Genomic DNA, 16,078 nt, shown 5'->3' with positions numbered 1-16,078 from the left:
GGGGTCCCCAGCACAAGACAGACATGGACCTGTTAGAGTGGGTCCAGAGGAGGGCCACAAAAATGATCAGAGGACTGGAACACCTCCCCTGTGAAGAAAGGCTGGCAGCGTTGCCGTTGTTCAGCCTGGAGAAGAGAAGGCCCTGGGGAGACCTTACTGCAACCTTTCAATATATAAAGGGGGCTTATAAGAGAGATGGAGAAAGACTTTTTACCAAGGCCTAGAGTGACAGGACAAGGGGCAATGGTTTTAAGCTGAAAGAGGGTAGATTTAGATTGGAGATAAGGATGAAATTTTCTATGATGAGGGTGGTGAGACACTGGAGCAGGTCGCCCAGAGAAGTTGTGGGTGCCCCATCATCAGAAGTGTTCAAGGTCAGGTTGGATGGGGCTTCGAGCAACCTAATTTAGTGAAAGATGTCCCTGCCCATGGCAGGGGATTGGATTAGATGATCTTCAAAGACGCCCTCCAACTCAAACCATTCTGTGATTCTATATACATCTATCTATAAACATATACATAGCCTTATTAATGCAACTGTTGATGTATTTTTATCAGGGACTCAATTCTTTCCAGACTCTGTGCCTGATGCTAAGGCACATTAAAAGATTATGTTCTATACAAAAGGGAAAGGTAGGTAAAATTACATCTACCTTTAACCACTCATCCAGGATCTGAAAGACCTGCCTAGTGTTTTTCTTTCCCTGAGGCCATTTAAACCTACATCCCATTTTTGGAGTGGAAAGTGGCATCTATAGCCTACTTCAGAGAAACGAAGGAGTGAGAAGTGGACGCCTTTTTGTTGATAATCTATTTTTGAAATTAAAAGATAGTGGACCAGGAAGAGGGAGGTGGAATATGGTCCAAAACAGCCCTGAACTACAGCCAGTGAGCTGACTGACCAGGTGGCATTGCCCCTCTCACTGTAGAGCAGCCTTTCAACTAATGAGCAAAAGCCTTCCAGCTTTTGAGCAGGATTGCCCTGGACTTCAGGGTAGTACGTACCCATGGGACTACACTGGACCACTTAGTGATTCTCCATCTAAGAATGCTGCCTTTCCTGAATCCTTTCCAAGGCAGCCAACTCCTGCCTTGCTCTGCTGACTGTGGCTTTAGAAGAGCAGCAATAAAGAAGAGCCATATCTTCTGGCAGGAATGGGATACAGTATCCTGAAATTCTAGTCTACCTCCAGGGAAGGACCAATACAGAGCAAGAGAGGGCAGCTATTATGTAGCATTTATCCATCCCTACTTCACATAAGTAATAGCTATCCCATTAACACCCTAAGCATTAAGGTATAAACATGTAAAAAGAAGTTAGGGATATACCTAGGACCATGTGCATATGGCAACAAAAGCCAGAGAAACCCTTTAGTTTTTTATTAACATGAAAAATCTCTCTGTTGGCTGTCATTCTATCCTATTTTACCCTGGAGCTGTACAGGACAAAACAGTTTTGATACCCACAGTGCCCATTGTATCAAAGAGCATGCATACATATCTTATACAGATCTCCCTGGCATAGCTCTGGGAGGGAGGAAAATACCAACTCTGTGCAAACAGTGTTCCTTCCTCTGCCTCGGGTATCTCTTTTCTTCCCACTGGGGCAATGGAGGTACTGCCCCAAACCATCAGCTCCAGGCCAATTCTCCTCTCTTCCCTTTGGATCGTGCAGGGTATTTGGCAGCTGGATTCATTAACCTTAACATTTATCAGGCCTTAGGAAGGCTACAAAAGTGCCAAGGCTTTCTGCAAGAGAGTCCTGAATTACATTCTGTATTGTGAGTATGAAGAAATGTAAAATAAACAATATAATTTTATACTGTGCTATGCATGGCCCACAAATTACAGGAGGAGGAATTACATGAAGTACAATTCATCTCTGAGATTCCAATTATAAGTGTGGGGAGAAAACAATATATTTGTGTGAATTTGAAATGCCGAGCAGTTGGCATAGTTTTATTTTAAAATGATAAATATTTTCAGATCGAAGTACAATTAGTAGTGAAAATGTCATGTAGTTTTACTATGTATGTTTCTTAATATGGCTGGCATAACTCATTTAAGACATGCCTGCAGTGCAGAGACCTGTACTACATATATCATAACCAAAAATACAGTACTTACATGTATATATAAAATGTACACAGAGACAACATTGCCAAACAGCCTTTTGGGACAGTTTAAAAGAATATCATTAATTTTTACTGTATACTTCCACTTCTGGCTCAGTTCCAGCACTGGCTTTCTGTAAAAATCATTTCAAGTATAGAATTATGCTATTTGCTTGCAGCAACATCACAGGAACAGTAGTGAGCCATATGTTGCTACTTAGCAACTTAGTCTATAAGTCCCAAAGCATGTACTGATTTGAAAATTGAACAGAAATGATAATTGTTGAGGGATGCTGCGAGGCAACTTGTCTTGGATTACCAAGCTATGCAGATGTTTGATGTTATATAGCAAAAGAAACAAAACTATATTTTTTCTGTCCAATGGCTGAGCTTTTATTTATGTTAGCCTAAAGGGGATAAATTGATTAAACCCCTCAAAATAATACAAGGGTATGTTTTTCTGGATATGAACACTTTGCAGTAAACAGAAAGAACTGAAAATCATGTCAGTGTGCATCAGGATCCCCAAAACCCTGCCTCTATAGTCACATAATCCTGAAGACAGTCTAGTGGAAATCCCTCGGTCTTTGGTGTTGCATACCATGACTCAGTCTGCCAACCTACCTCCCAAATAAGCTGTGTCAGACTCTGAAATTAGAAAACGATGCTCGCATCTGACTCAGTCAGCATGATTAGAGCTTGAATAAAAGTTTCTGATAGGACCGCGCATCTCCTAACATGTGAGATTCGTATTTTAGTTAACAGCAGATGTGCATCCATCAAGGAAAGTGGAGAAATGAATTCACTCCTCATTCTGACAGGATTCAAACCCTTATCTCTGATCTTGCAAGGGAACAGCCAAGTTTTTGAGGGTGGGAAGGAGCCTGCACTCTTCTCACTGAGGTCATGCAACTCTAAGGCTCATGAGAAAGATGCAAAATGGACACAGGACAAAACTCTATGGATGAAGTGACTAGGCTTTCACCTGGGAGAGAACACTTTCTCATCTCTTTTTATGGGATTATTTGTTTTACATCCAGTAACAGTGAGAGGAAAATGAACAAACAGTCCTGAAAACAGGGACCAGAAAATACAGTCACATCCTTTCCTCTTCCTCTCCCTCCCCAGTAAGCTACGCAGTCTTGCATGCTTTGTTTTCAGAGTAGTGAATATCATATTCTTTCCAGTTTTAACAAGCAGATTGGATGTTGAAATGGTAGTCAGTTCACCAATTTTGGCTGACCACCAAATGTTTATGCCTGAGATAGGAATGGTGCCCCATTACAGTGGGTGAAGACCTTGCCAATACTGTCATGGAGAGCTGCTTAGTTCCTTCGAGGAATGACTAGCAGCTATCTTATGTCAGGAGCAGGTTTGGGAAAGCTTCTCTTGCAGTCCCAGGTTCTTGCCGAAACAAGAGGGGGGCAGGTTTCTAACATACCCCGGCTTCCTGTTCCTACTGTGTGTTTTTTTGTCTCCTTTTTTAAAAAAATATCACTATTATTACAGGCTTTCACATATATTCACTTAAAAAACCACTGCAATGTTGTAAGCACCAGGAGAGAATCACAGTAAGGGAAAGGAGGGTGCGACAGCCCAAGGGTGACGGCTTCTCTCAAACAGGCACAGGAAGCTGTTTGACTGGTGTGCATTTGGTAGTAACTCAAAATACCGTGCCTGGCAGTTGAGCTACCTCTTGCCACATGGATCCCCCAGCAAAGGACAGAAAGTTTTGACACCTGCCTCTGGGTTTTGAACTCCACCTGGGAGCCAGACACCCAAGAGCTCGGCTTTGCCATACCGAGATTTTAAGTCTGTAAGAGATTTTAAGTCTTTCTTGGTTCCAGTCCTTAGTAAGCATTCAGGGTTTTCTGTCATCTTTGAATTTGGAAATGTTTCATTTGATAGACTTTTTCCTTGAAGACAACATCGTTTGCACTTAAAATATCTAGGCCTGGATCTTTAAAGGTACTTTAAGCACCTTACTTCCACTGAAATCAGTGAGTGTTAGATGCATAAATATCTCCGAGGATCTGGGCCTTGTTAGCACATGTAGAAACCGCATAAAAGATTAAAACTTATACTTTTAATTTTTCAATATGCCATTTAAATTATTTAAACTACATGCATACACAGCACAAAAATATCAACAGAAGAAAAATAATTCTGATGTATAATATAGATTTGCAATTCTTTATTCAAAACTATTTAAGACAGACATAATGATTCTCTGAAAGGTAGCAGCTGCCTTATAACAGCAATCATTCACAGAGTTTGTATTTCTACTGTTTCAAACAAATTCAATTAGCCCTTGCACTTCAAAACCCTTAAGGCATAAATGAGATGATACTAGGCTGCTTTAATCTAATAGTAATACTAAAACTTGTCAGTACAGTTTTTGGATTAATGGTTAGAGAAAAATTAATAATATAATTTTTCATTTTTTAATCAAACAGTTCTATTCTAAACTACCTCTGGATCTTGGAGGGTTCCTAGCTGAATAAGTTCAATCACACACAAATCCTAAACGCAAAGTACAGTTGGTCTCTAAAGGTATTTCAGAATAACTTCAACAGAAGGCTGGGAAGCAACATGGTGGAACGTTTTAAAGACGGTCTTTTTGATTGAACAATGTAGCTCATCTCACACAGCCTCCTGCTTCCCTGCCCTCAAATGAACCTGTGTACCTGAAGAACCCTACTTCATGAAGACATTTAGCTTTGAATGTACTGTCATTTTCCAAAGCTGCTGATTCCTAAATTACATCCTGCTCATCTACACACATTTACTATGCATGCAAACTTACTTCCCACTTAATGAGAGCTCTTCACGTAATCCTACTAGTCCTGTCAGAAAGAGGTATATCAGACTAGCCACTGCTGAGCCTGAGATATTGCATGACCTAGACCACAAGTCCGATTATTCAGGGCAATTTCTGACACAATTTAACTGACCTGCATCACTATCACCATCACTTACTAACGTGGAATTAAACTGACCAAAACATGTGAAGTAAATGAAAATTTCTCCCCTAAATATAGATGTAGCTACAGGTAGACAAACCAAAAATTTCAAAACTATTTTTGCTTTTTAGGAAGTAATTAAAAACTTTCATTCTTAGAAATCTATAGTATTTTAGGGTTCAAGTGGAAAGTTGGAAGACCTTTAAATATACACCTGATATCAGAATTTAGTGTGTAGGGCTCCCCAAAAGGGAAAGGACTCAAAAATACCTGTAAAGAATCCACATCACATTAGTCCTTTTGGGCAGCAAGCTACAGAAGACCAAGGCATTGCCTTAACCCCACTGCTAATTGTGCAACATTGGTAACATTCCTCAGCCATACAATTACTGTTAAAGCTGCAATTCTTCAACTACAACTGGCCTACGAGTGATAATTAAAGCTATTTGTGACATGTGTAGCTTATAATGATTAACTTGTCTGCAGTCAGATAAACAAATAACCTGCACCTGTAAAGACTTTATTTCCTGAAGGTAAAACAACTGTTTAGGAAAGATCATGCTGGCAAAACAGCTGCTTGCATTCTGGAGAGGAAACAAGGTAGTATCTTTCAACAAACGCCAACTCTGGTGTTTTATCAGCTCTATCTCATTAACTGGAAACAAGGCTTAAATGCTTTGTTTATAAATTATGATTATTCCTGATTGCAGCAGTTACTGATAGTGCCACTCATTTGCAATGCAACTCTTTGAATTTGTTTAATTACAATTTGAAACAAGGCAGAGAAGATTAATTAACCCACCTGGCTGGCTGGCACATAGTCCTGGCTCGGCTCTGTCATACTCATATACATGTTCTCACCGTCAAACTGCAAAGGAAATAATAGTAAACATTCAGCAAACTTGAATATTTTTCAGCATTGACTGAAAAAAACGGTAGCCATAAAATAATATTACAGCCTGGTTTTAGAGACTTGTAATTGCATGTGTGCATCTTGTCTTTGATGTTCCTGTTGTCATCCTTATTGACCCTGGATGTCAGTGATTTGGAGTAATTAGCGCTCTAGTAATTACAGCTAGCAAGCAAGAAATGAATGGTTTCCTTTCATCTGCAATCTGTTTTAAAACAAAATGGCTCATTTTGTGCACCATGTATACATATTGCTGTTGGTTGTAATGAAGTACTAAGTGAATTGCACAGTTACTGAGAAAAGGAAGATGAGAATAGAAACTGCACTAAAATGCATCTTAATGGATTCCAACTTTAGCTTCTGAGCAGAACAAGAGTTGAAATTTCAAAACAAATTAAACCCCCTCCTATTGAAATGTTCCCATATCAGAAAGTAGGAAATACATTTCCAGACAGCTTTCAGACATCTGAATGTATGAAACAGTATACCTCCTGACCATATGGTGTAAGAGGATAGTTTGCTCGATGTGTGAATAAAGTAAACATTCATAATCAGAATTGCAAAAATACCCTTCCATAAATGACAAATACCATTCCTGGAAATGTATACAAAGCTTTTTTGTTGTTGTTCTTTTCTCCCCTCAGCTGCAGTTAAGAAGTAACAGAAACGTGATAGAAAGGAGTTGATTAAAATCTGAAGGTCTAGATGGAGAAAAACTGTCAGGACTGAAGCCTCATCCTGTACCAACTCAAAGAAGTATAAAACTACTGATTTCTTATGTAATCTGGAAAATGTCCCCATAGAACTCGTCATGCCACTCAAGTGGCAGTGCCAACAGGGCAACTATAGCCCCAGTGTCTGCTCAGGAGGTAGGGAAAATCTTTCCAAACCTTTCAAGTAGAAATGAACAACAGCAGGAATCCCCAGCCCCAGTCATCAACCACAAATTTCCAGCTGTTATGAGGTCTGTTTGAAATAACTTTCACCTGACCCCTTCTGTGAATGCTTAGAGTGACATATTTTGGACATGAGCCATTATTTCTGATGATGTGGCGGCTTTTTTAAAAAGTCCCCACTACTGAGCTTGCTCTGCTCCTACAGAAGGTGTCAGTGAAATAGTCCATGGACATTGCTTGATTCGTGCTAGGCTTCTCAGGATATCCTATCTGCAAGGTGCATTATACTCAACTAGAACAGGGCGGCAAGTCAAACTGTGGCTTTGGCAGAGAGCTCTACCAATTTTTGCTGAGGTGGCTGAAAAGGTTTTGGCTTCCAGCTGTTCATCCTCCTTCTCTGCCAGAGGCTACAAGGCTTGTAACAGCAGCAGTAGAAATGAACAAGTGCCAGCTCCTGGCACAGCAGTTGAAGGTCTGCCCTTCCTGGCCAGACCTATTTAATAGATAGTCACAGCCTATCTGTCAGAAGTCCTAGTTTCATGGGAGGGAACAGATTATGCCACAGGCACAGATCTGCCATAGGGAATAGAGTATTTCCAAAGTTTGATGGAATAGAGATAGTTGGATTAGATCATAAAAATAGGGATCGATGGTTGTTCCTTTATTGTTTCTTGTTTACTCTTGCCATTTCTTTCAGCTTTCTCATTCAAGAATGTTCTTATTTATTAGCATTCAAAGTAGAGTGTTGGAGAAAATTTTTTAGCATCTGGATTGTTTGCACACCGGAAAAAATGCATTGTTTCTTCTGCTCAGATGGACAGGTGAAATTCTGAAGAGAGATTTCACAGCCTGCAGTTGGAAACCAAGCGCCCCAGTGCAAGGCCTACAGGAACTCAACTTATTCAGCTTGTCAGACGAAAGGCTGAAAGGTGCCTTGATCACTGTGATTGGTACTTACACCCTGGAAAGATATCTGATAGCAAGATGTCAGCCTTCCTGACAGTGGTATAATGAGATCTAGTGTTGAGAAATGGGAGTTATAGAAATTCAGTCCTGAAATAAGATACAAGTTCCTACTTTAGAAGATAATTAAGCATTATGTCAACAGCAAACTCATCATTTCTTACACATTTTAAAATGAAGTTAGATATCTTTTTCAGAAAAGATGCATTCCATATCATATTTATAAGAAATCCTACAGACAAGATAGTTACACCGTCTGGTTATGGTAGTCCTATTTGCCCTGGAAACCATGATTCCTTAAGTCTCCTATTTTGAATTTCCCTCATTGTCTTCATATGTTTGCTGCACTACGTTGCAAACATTGTTATAATTCAAATACTATGTTGCATGTGTTTAGCTGCAATGAATATGAAGAAATTTCTTTCCCTTTCTGCATACTGGCTAGAAAAAGTCAAGCGTTATTTCAATTTATTTTGCCTTCCATAATGCCTGAGCCTGTGATTTAAGAATCTTCATGAAGTATACTAGTCTTTTAGATAACTCCCTCTTTTGGATGTTTGGTCATCTGTCCTTGCTCCTAAGTTCACAATCACCAAATCTGCATTCACAGAAAAATCTCCCTAAGGTATTTTTCCATGCATCCTGGAAATTTTCATCATTCTGTGTGTTGTTCTTGGATCATCTGCCTACCTGATCAGTGCCTTGCTGCTAGTGGTGCCTCCAGCATTGATAGGATCTTGGGTCTCAGCCTTTGCTGTTCATTGCTTGTGGCCCTCTAGTTAGCTGTGAAATGCTTTTGTTCTACCATGGTCTGTGGGCTTAGTGTGAGCATGTATCTACAAAACCAAAACCCAAAAGTATACCTAAAGTTAAACTTCCTGCCCTTTTGACGTGGCCTTAAATGAGAAATGACCTTCTGCAACATTTTGGATTAATTTGTTAGTGTAAGTTCTCAGAAAAATATATTGATGCATAATGTCTGTAAAATCTGAGTGACCCGTTAACATCTAAAAATACCTAGCAGCTGTTTGATTTATTACTTAATCTCTTCAATATTGAAACATGGAGTTTAGTCACTGCAATATTTAGCATCTGCTTGTTAGAAGTGTGTGGAAGATGTTGTGTAATAGGTTGTAGAGTTCAATAAGATTTGATGCAATGTGTATTTTTGCAGTGTTTATATTTGCAGGATGCAGACTGTAATGTATTAGCTGACACTAACACTGTTGTCATGTTAGTATTTGTACTACATTTACAGCTGTATAAATTATTATCTGCCCTCAGTCTAGTACAGCATGGTGCATGGCTTCTTGGCAGCTCCTAAGACTTCAGATGTGAGACTGAAAACCACCTGTAAACTCAAATGACAAAGCATATACACATGCACTTCCTACAGCAGGTATTCTCAGGCGATGCCTCCTTCACGTTCTCAATGTTTACTAAAATGTTTATAAAAGAGTGAAATTATGATTTTTGTATACCAAAATAAAACAGAATGTTTACTTCAATGCTGAGTTGTTTATTCATCATCGTCTTTCCCAACTACCAAAGAAGGGTGGAATACAGATGACTTATACATCCCACCCCAGCCAAAAAAAGGGTACACAAGCCTTCAATAACAAGAAGTTCAGAGACACTGATGCAGCACATCATTGTATCTTGCCCAAATGTGACCATCCCACATCAAAACAATAAACTGAGAAAAAAATGCCAATGATTTGATCAACTGGAAGGTTCTACTCTTGTTTTTTCCCACGCGTTTCAGAAGCTTCCAAAACAAGCCCCTAAACCCCATAAATGAATATTGAATCATTTCACCTTTTTATACACTGCTTTGTAACATGCAGGCTCTGCAGCACGGCATCTCTCAACAGCTCTCCTCCAGGACAGCTTAACTCATACTACATCCACCCTGAATTCAGCTTTACAAGTGAGGTGATTCATGAAACAGCAGTTCAAGCAACCTATCTGGATCAGACAGTGAGTCAAAAGATCAGCAGATACAACCCAAAGATGACACCAACCACCAGATTTTTCTTCCAGGTTATATTCCGTGCCTCCAAAATGGTCTTATTTTACTTATCATCCCCCGGTCTACAAGAACCTTGTATTCCCTAAACTTCCCTGCCACTTACTGTGCTTGATTTCAAGCAAAGAAACTGCACAAGCATCACTTAACCTGTGGATGATTCATCCAAACAGAACAGACAAAACACAAAGGCAGGCAGTTAAATGAACTGTCTTTTATGAACCTATGTATGATGTATATATATCATATGACATTTCATCTAAAGCTTTCCCAATGTGTCTCCAAGATCCTTCAGTATCACTAAGGGCAGATTTCAAAATCTTTCATTTTAATCTATTAAAAGTGAATGCTAATACAATATTCTGATGTGTGATAATAACTACTCTTGACAACATTTCTTTTCATATTAAAGTGTAACTGCATGAGAAGTTTGGGTGAGAGCAAACTAAGAATATGACTGCATTGTAATATGAAAAGATATATAACTGGGAGCTGTTTTTAATATATATTCAGAGTTGCATCATATTCTTTATTTAAATGATTATTATAAATAAAACATACAGGCAACACTACAGCATGGCCAGTTAGAATCTTACTTAGACTAACCTTTTGTAAGACAAGTTATAATGTTCAGCAACCAACATGCACAAAATACCCAAGTGCTGTTATTAAATGCAATTTACTCATATAAGGTAGGAACATAATTACATGAACACCGGCTGACTGTTACTGATGCAAGAGCTGTGACAGACTTCGGCAAATGTCCGGACTGGTAAGGCTGTTTTATCAGGCATGGATTTACCAAGGGATTCAAAGCTGGCTCTTGTCTCCCATTAGCATGGCGTCATATCAGAGTCATATGATGCAGTCACAGCCAGGAAGCCTGTTTTCATCTTCCCACTTAGGTTGCAGCCAACTCTGCCAGCATTTATAATAATGATTATGAAGTAGCAAAGTTTGCAGGAATGGTATTTTTTTATTCATTCTTTATGTGCTTCTTTAAATGAAAACACCCTATGTGGACTCTGTCACAAACATGTTATAATCAGGTTGCACAAAAACAGAGAACAAAATTTCTCATGGTGACACCAACTTAAAGAATCTTTCTTATAGCCTACATACACAGAAAAATTTGGAAGACAAAAAGGAAGGGGCAAGAGGGCAGAAAAAACTAGAAGGGGTTGAAAGCCAAAGAGGGTAAATGGAAACAAAACGCTTTTATATACTGCTAACTGTATGTACATAGACAGTGATTATAAATGCAGAGACATACCTGCATTAGCTTCAGATGAAAACTGCCACAGGGATGCACAGGTTCAACAGAGCCTTCCAGCCTAACTTTTGTGTCCTCCCCTCCCCACAGGCTACCTTCTTCTATTCCAAGTCACTCTGTCTTCATTGCCAGGGTCACCTGTGCTATCTGGATTACAGGGAGAATGAATTTTCACCACTCTCTTTATCTTGTTTCCTTGCTACCTCACACTTCTTTGCTGTTGTTGAAAGAGGTGAGGGTTTGGTTTGTTCCTTTTTCATTCACAGTTTTCAACTTCTGAGGGAATTCTGTATTTGCTTTCTCTTTGTATGCATATATATGTGCCCTAAGTTCTGCAGGCATAGTTATATTAGCTAAAAGAAAACAAATCAAGCACACGGATCTTTGGGCTTCTAGTTCATGCTGAAGTACAGCACAGTACGATAGTACTACATCCTGTCCAACGGCAGTGCAGGCAGGGAAGCATGATGAATACTAGCCCATATGGCTTTTGATGCCAAAACAAGCTTGGGGCTGGGGTGTGGAGGGGGAGCAACTTCAGACACTGTTTTGTCCACAAATGTATCTCGACAGTGATATCCTGAAATGTAGAGATTAAAGGAGAAGCAGCAAGGGGAGAGATGATCAAATTGGTGAAAGTTGCTGTATTTAATAAGTTCAGCTTCTGGGTAAAGCCACTTGGACTCGACATCCCGATTTCTTCAAAGGATGTTACAGATCTTCAAAGCCTGTGTTATTAATCACATAATCTAAATACAAATTTCTCCCATCTTAGATTGGAACTGGAAGCTAGATTTAAATTTGAACTTTAACTATACTTTTTAACCATAGTTTACCTTGCTCTGATGGCACCCCAACACAATTCATTGTGTTCCATTTTAAGAAAATGTTGCAATAACATTGTGTAAAAAGATAATTTATTTCTAGTGATTTAGTGATTTTAGTGCTTACAGCTTATAGATATCATTTGTAACTTACATTATCTAAAAGCTGCTAATCCTGAAAAAGCTTTAAAACTAGGTAATTTTGTTTATTTTAAACCAAATGCCAAGAGTGGACACTGTCTCAGGTTGCTCGATGACAAACAGAGTGATATTTTATTTTACTCAAAGCTGCTGAAATGAGACTAAAATAATGACGGCATACAACATAAATCATCAAATGGCTATGCTAAAGAAACAGTTGATCTTGTTACAGCAATCACTGAAGATAAAAACAGAGATGCCCTGTAAACATTATTACACAATGGAAAATCCCTTTCTTGACACAGGTTGGCAGAGTGGTATGTCTGTATTAAATTGAAACTCCATTTTGTCTCCTGAACTCCATTTTGTATGCTGTACTGAACACATGTTTAAATTTCCCCAAGACAGGTTATAGTAATGCATTCCAGACAGGCGTCCTTCCTGGGAAAGGGGTTTGACACCTCACTGAAGGACTATAACAGGAAAATTGTCAAAAAACAATCTCGTACTATCGACTTCGATTGTCTCTGTCCTGCTGTCTTCCCTCTCTCCTACCAGGATTGTTTTTCAAAAGAGTAGAGTACTGGAAGACTATGAGATTGGGTGAGAATGCCTGAATGGAGCACCATGGCAAAAAGAAGTCAAATTTCTCTGCAGAGCTGAATGTCCCTGTATGGCCAAAGGAAGGTGATTACTGCAGACTGGCAGGACGCAGAGAAGTCCTGTCCCACCTGGAACACTAAGAACCCTCCAGGTCACAGAAAGTTTGATGTGCCAAGCATTACAGAGGAGATGGTGTGTCTCAAGATTATTACTGTTATTAATTTTAATTCTGTAACTCATTTTCAGGAGTAAAGTATTAGGAAAATCCTTTATGTCTCCTGTGCTTTCATTTTCTTACATGTTGCCCAAAAAGTCTAAACCGGGAATATGGGGTATGATGTGTTTAATTAATCCAAGTATAGTGATGTGTGGGCTAGGCACATTGGAGTTGGGAAGGAATCTGCCCCGGTCTCGACGGCTCCCCAGAGAGTGGGAGTGAGCCACAAGGTGGTTCAGCGCTGGCAGCAAGCCCCAGAGCGGGAAGCGAGGGTGCTGCTTCGCAAGGATATGCTGTCAGACATATCCTGTACTTAGAAAGAGCCAGAAAGAGCGACAAAAGTCTCTCTGCCCACAGCACCCAATGGACTTTGATACATTCAGTGCTTGGATCAAAGCACGATAGGGCTTGCAGACTAGCACTGCACTGTCTCTTTTCTACAGCCTGGCTTTCAAAGGGGATGTGTTTTGAAAATACCCTGCTCGACTCTCCTAGAATGAGGCCATTTTGATCTCATTTTCCATTTATAACACATACTATTGCCTCAAAAAGTATAGGCAGTGCTGTCAAAGTTTTCTCTCAGATTTTTATGCCTGTGCCATAAATATCCAACCCAGACCTTCTACCACTGCGTTTCCCAAGCTAACTCACTATTTACCGCTCTCGTTGCGAGAAAGGGGAGGAACCAGAGGGTCTGCTGAGTACTTTCTCAAGGGTGGCAAGCTGGCTGAATATCTAAATATACACTGGTAGTTAAAACCTGAATGATGGCACTACAGCATTTGTGTTTTTCCTGCACTTAATAGAGGTTAATGTGGAACTGGAGAGGAGGTGAAGGGGGGTGTTTAGCTTCCCGCTTGGAGCCTGCATGTGTCAATGCCTGACAGAGCCTTGAAGTTGTTAGCCTGCATGCAGAGTGCTAGCTGAATGAGGTTACAGTGCTGAGCACAGCAGGCTAATAGAAGTAGGATCAGACTGATAGGAGGAGTGGCAGAGTCCAGGCACAGCAGAGTGTATCAAAGACAGCCCAGGGGAGAGCGGGTACTGTATTAGTCCTTTGTGTACATTTAAATGGAAGACAGTGAACATGCAGGGATGAACTCTGAACTCTCTCAGCTGGGTTCCTGCTCCTTTTAACCTTGGGTGTTAAATAAAATAAAATAAAAGAAAATAAACCCAAACCAACACACTGTAGTCTGGACTCCTATGCTAAACTATCTCTTGCATATTGAATACTCATTAAATAAACATACCGAGATCAAAGTGGCAAGTGCTTTTGTTACTATTTTACTCAATCCACACTAAATTATAGATGTAGCCACCCACTGGGAAAATTGGGTGATAAGGTGGAAAGGTTTGAACAACTAAGATTAGACCTTTCTTTTTCTGCCCACAGTAGCTGAGGAAATTTGTTTAATCTGGTAGGCTTGTAATATTTTCCAACCCAAACAAACACACCTGGCCAGTTTCATGACAAGGTCTGATCCTGCATCACGGAAGGTGAAGGGAATTGTGCCATTGTCATTTGGACAGGAACTGGAACAGGTAAAATGGTGAGGCGATAGGGCCCTTCTTTTAGTTTCAGAGTCATTTTTGTCAATATTCATCTCTGTCTCACCATTTCAAATGGTAGATTATCTAATAAAATCCAGGAAACCTTAATAAAAAGGATCTACACACAGCAGACAGAGGACTAAAAAGCATTTTTTGTATATCCATGCGCAGAGTCCCCTGTGTTGCAGTATGGCAGAAGAGAGGCTCCATGGACCTTAGTGAATGAGTTTTGCACAACTAGGACAAAACCATTCCCTTGCATGACTACAGCAGGAGCTGTGTGCAGGGACCCATGGACAGAATTTGACCCACTATGTTATTTATAGAGTGAATGGGGTATATATAGTTCCTGTGGGAATGTACGTCTGCTTCTACACAGCAGAATCTTAGAAATAAAACGGGCCAGAACATTAACAACAAGAGCACAAGCAAAATTCCACTACTATTCTGAAAATCTTATGACAGAGGGTCTTGAGAAGTAAACTAAAGGTAACAATTGCCAGGTAACTAGAAAATCTTGCCTGAATACTGCTATGCCTCGTGTTTAAAAGACTAAGGAAAAAAAAACCCCATGGCATACTTGGAAATCCATGGCATACTTAGAAATCCAATTTTAAAAAGTTATTGAAAGGCTTGATCACCTAAGAACTTAAACACTCCAGACCGATGCAGCAGGTCATTGAGCACATGCATAACATGCATTAAAATTATCCTGTTGAAGGGGATGACACTGTGAGAGTGTTTAAAATCAAGCACCCATTCAAGTATGTGATGAGATAGGACTCAAGAGCTCAGAAATTTACAGGAACAGGCATAAAATATTGAAGTATCTGCCAAACTCAAATAGGACAAAATCAGCTTAAATTTCTGGTAAACCAAACTATTTAGCACAGTCTGATGGGATCTCATTAGGTACAACTAATTCAGACCTGGAGAGAGTGATAACAAAAATGACTAATTGCAAGGATTTAGCAAAACACAGACATCTGTTAAATGACAAGAGTGTTGTAGGGCTGATACACAATCATAGTTTACCAAAACAGCTACCATGGCAGCCATATGGACAATCCTACTTCCATCCACAGTTACTCTGGTATATGAGGAGCTCCATTAATTTCAACAGGATTATTTTCATGAAGAACGTCACATAAGTTTATTTCTCTGCCTGCATCAAAGAAGAAGCTGGAGCCCCATGCATGTTCAAAAGAGGAATTTGAAGCAATACGAGTTTTTACGTTTACAGTTGCAACAAAGATTCAAAAGCTTGACAAGGCTTGTAGCTTGATTTATTCCTTTACTAGGATGGTCTACAGGTCAAGCTGAAATACACTGATAGAGCAATGTAGAGAAGTTTGCAGTATTCTATCCCAAAATAGGTCATTTAAGAGTAGATGTGGTTAGAAATGTTCAAAATATTACTGAAAAGCAGAAAAGGAAAAGTTGTTTTACTTGTTTTTTCTTATTGATTTCAGTGAGGATGTGTCCTTCATGTAATCAAATCATTTATCAGTTTGCAAAAATTCTAAGTGTTCTCTCTACACCTATTAAAATAAAATTTGACCTTCAAGATTATAGTTCATTTTATGACTAA

General features: G+C 39.5%; 1 protein-coding gene across 7 annotated transcripts in view; it reads right to left on the bottom strand.

Annotated features, from left to right (window-relative positions):
- TOX (thymocyte selection associated high mobility group box) overlaps nucleotides 1-16,078 on the bottom strand; it is a 227,978-nt gene that overhangs the window by 103,033 nt on the left and 108,867 nt on the right. For 6 of the 7 annotated variants that reach the window (XM_030012688.2, XM_030012685.2, XM_030012684.2 and 3 more), the window contains exon 2: nucleotides 5,880-5,945. In XM_030012688.2, coding sequence (XP_029868548.1) covers nucleotides 5,880-5,930 — 51 coding nt within the window. In that variant the 5' untranslated portion in view covers nucleotides 5,931-5,945. Of the gene's footprint in view, nucleotides 1-5,879; nucleotides 5,946-9,664; nucleotides 9,686-16,078 lie in introns of those variants that run through there. The other variant, XM_030012689.2, reaches the window with a different exon arrangement.

This window comes from Aquila chrysaetos, chromosome 4, assembly GCF_900496995.4.
Source record: "Aquila chrysaetos chrysaetos chromosome 4, bAquChr1.4, whole genome shotgun sequence".
Lineage (NCBI taxonomy): Eukaryota > Metazoa > Chordata > Aves > Accipitriformes > Accipitridae > Aquila > Aquila chrysaetos.
Note: the sequence above shows the minus strand (reverse complement) of the source record. Positions and strands in the feature narration are given on the sequence as shown.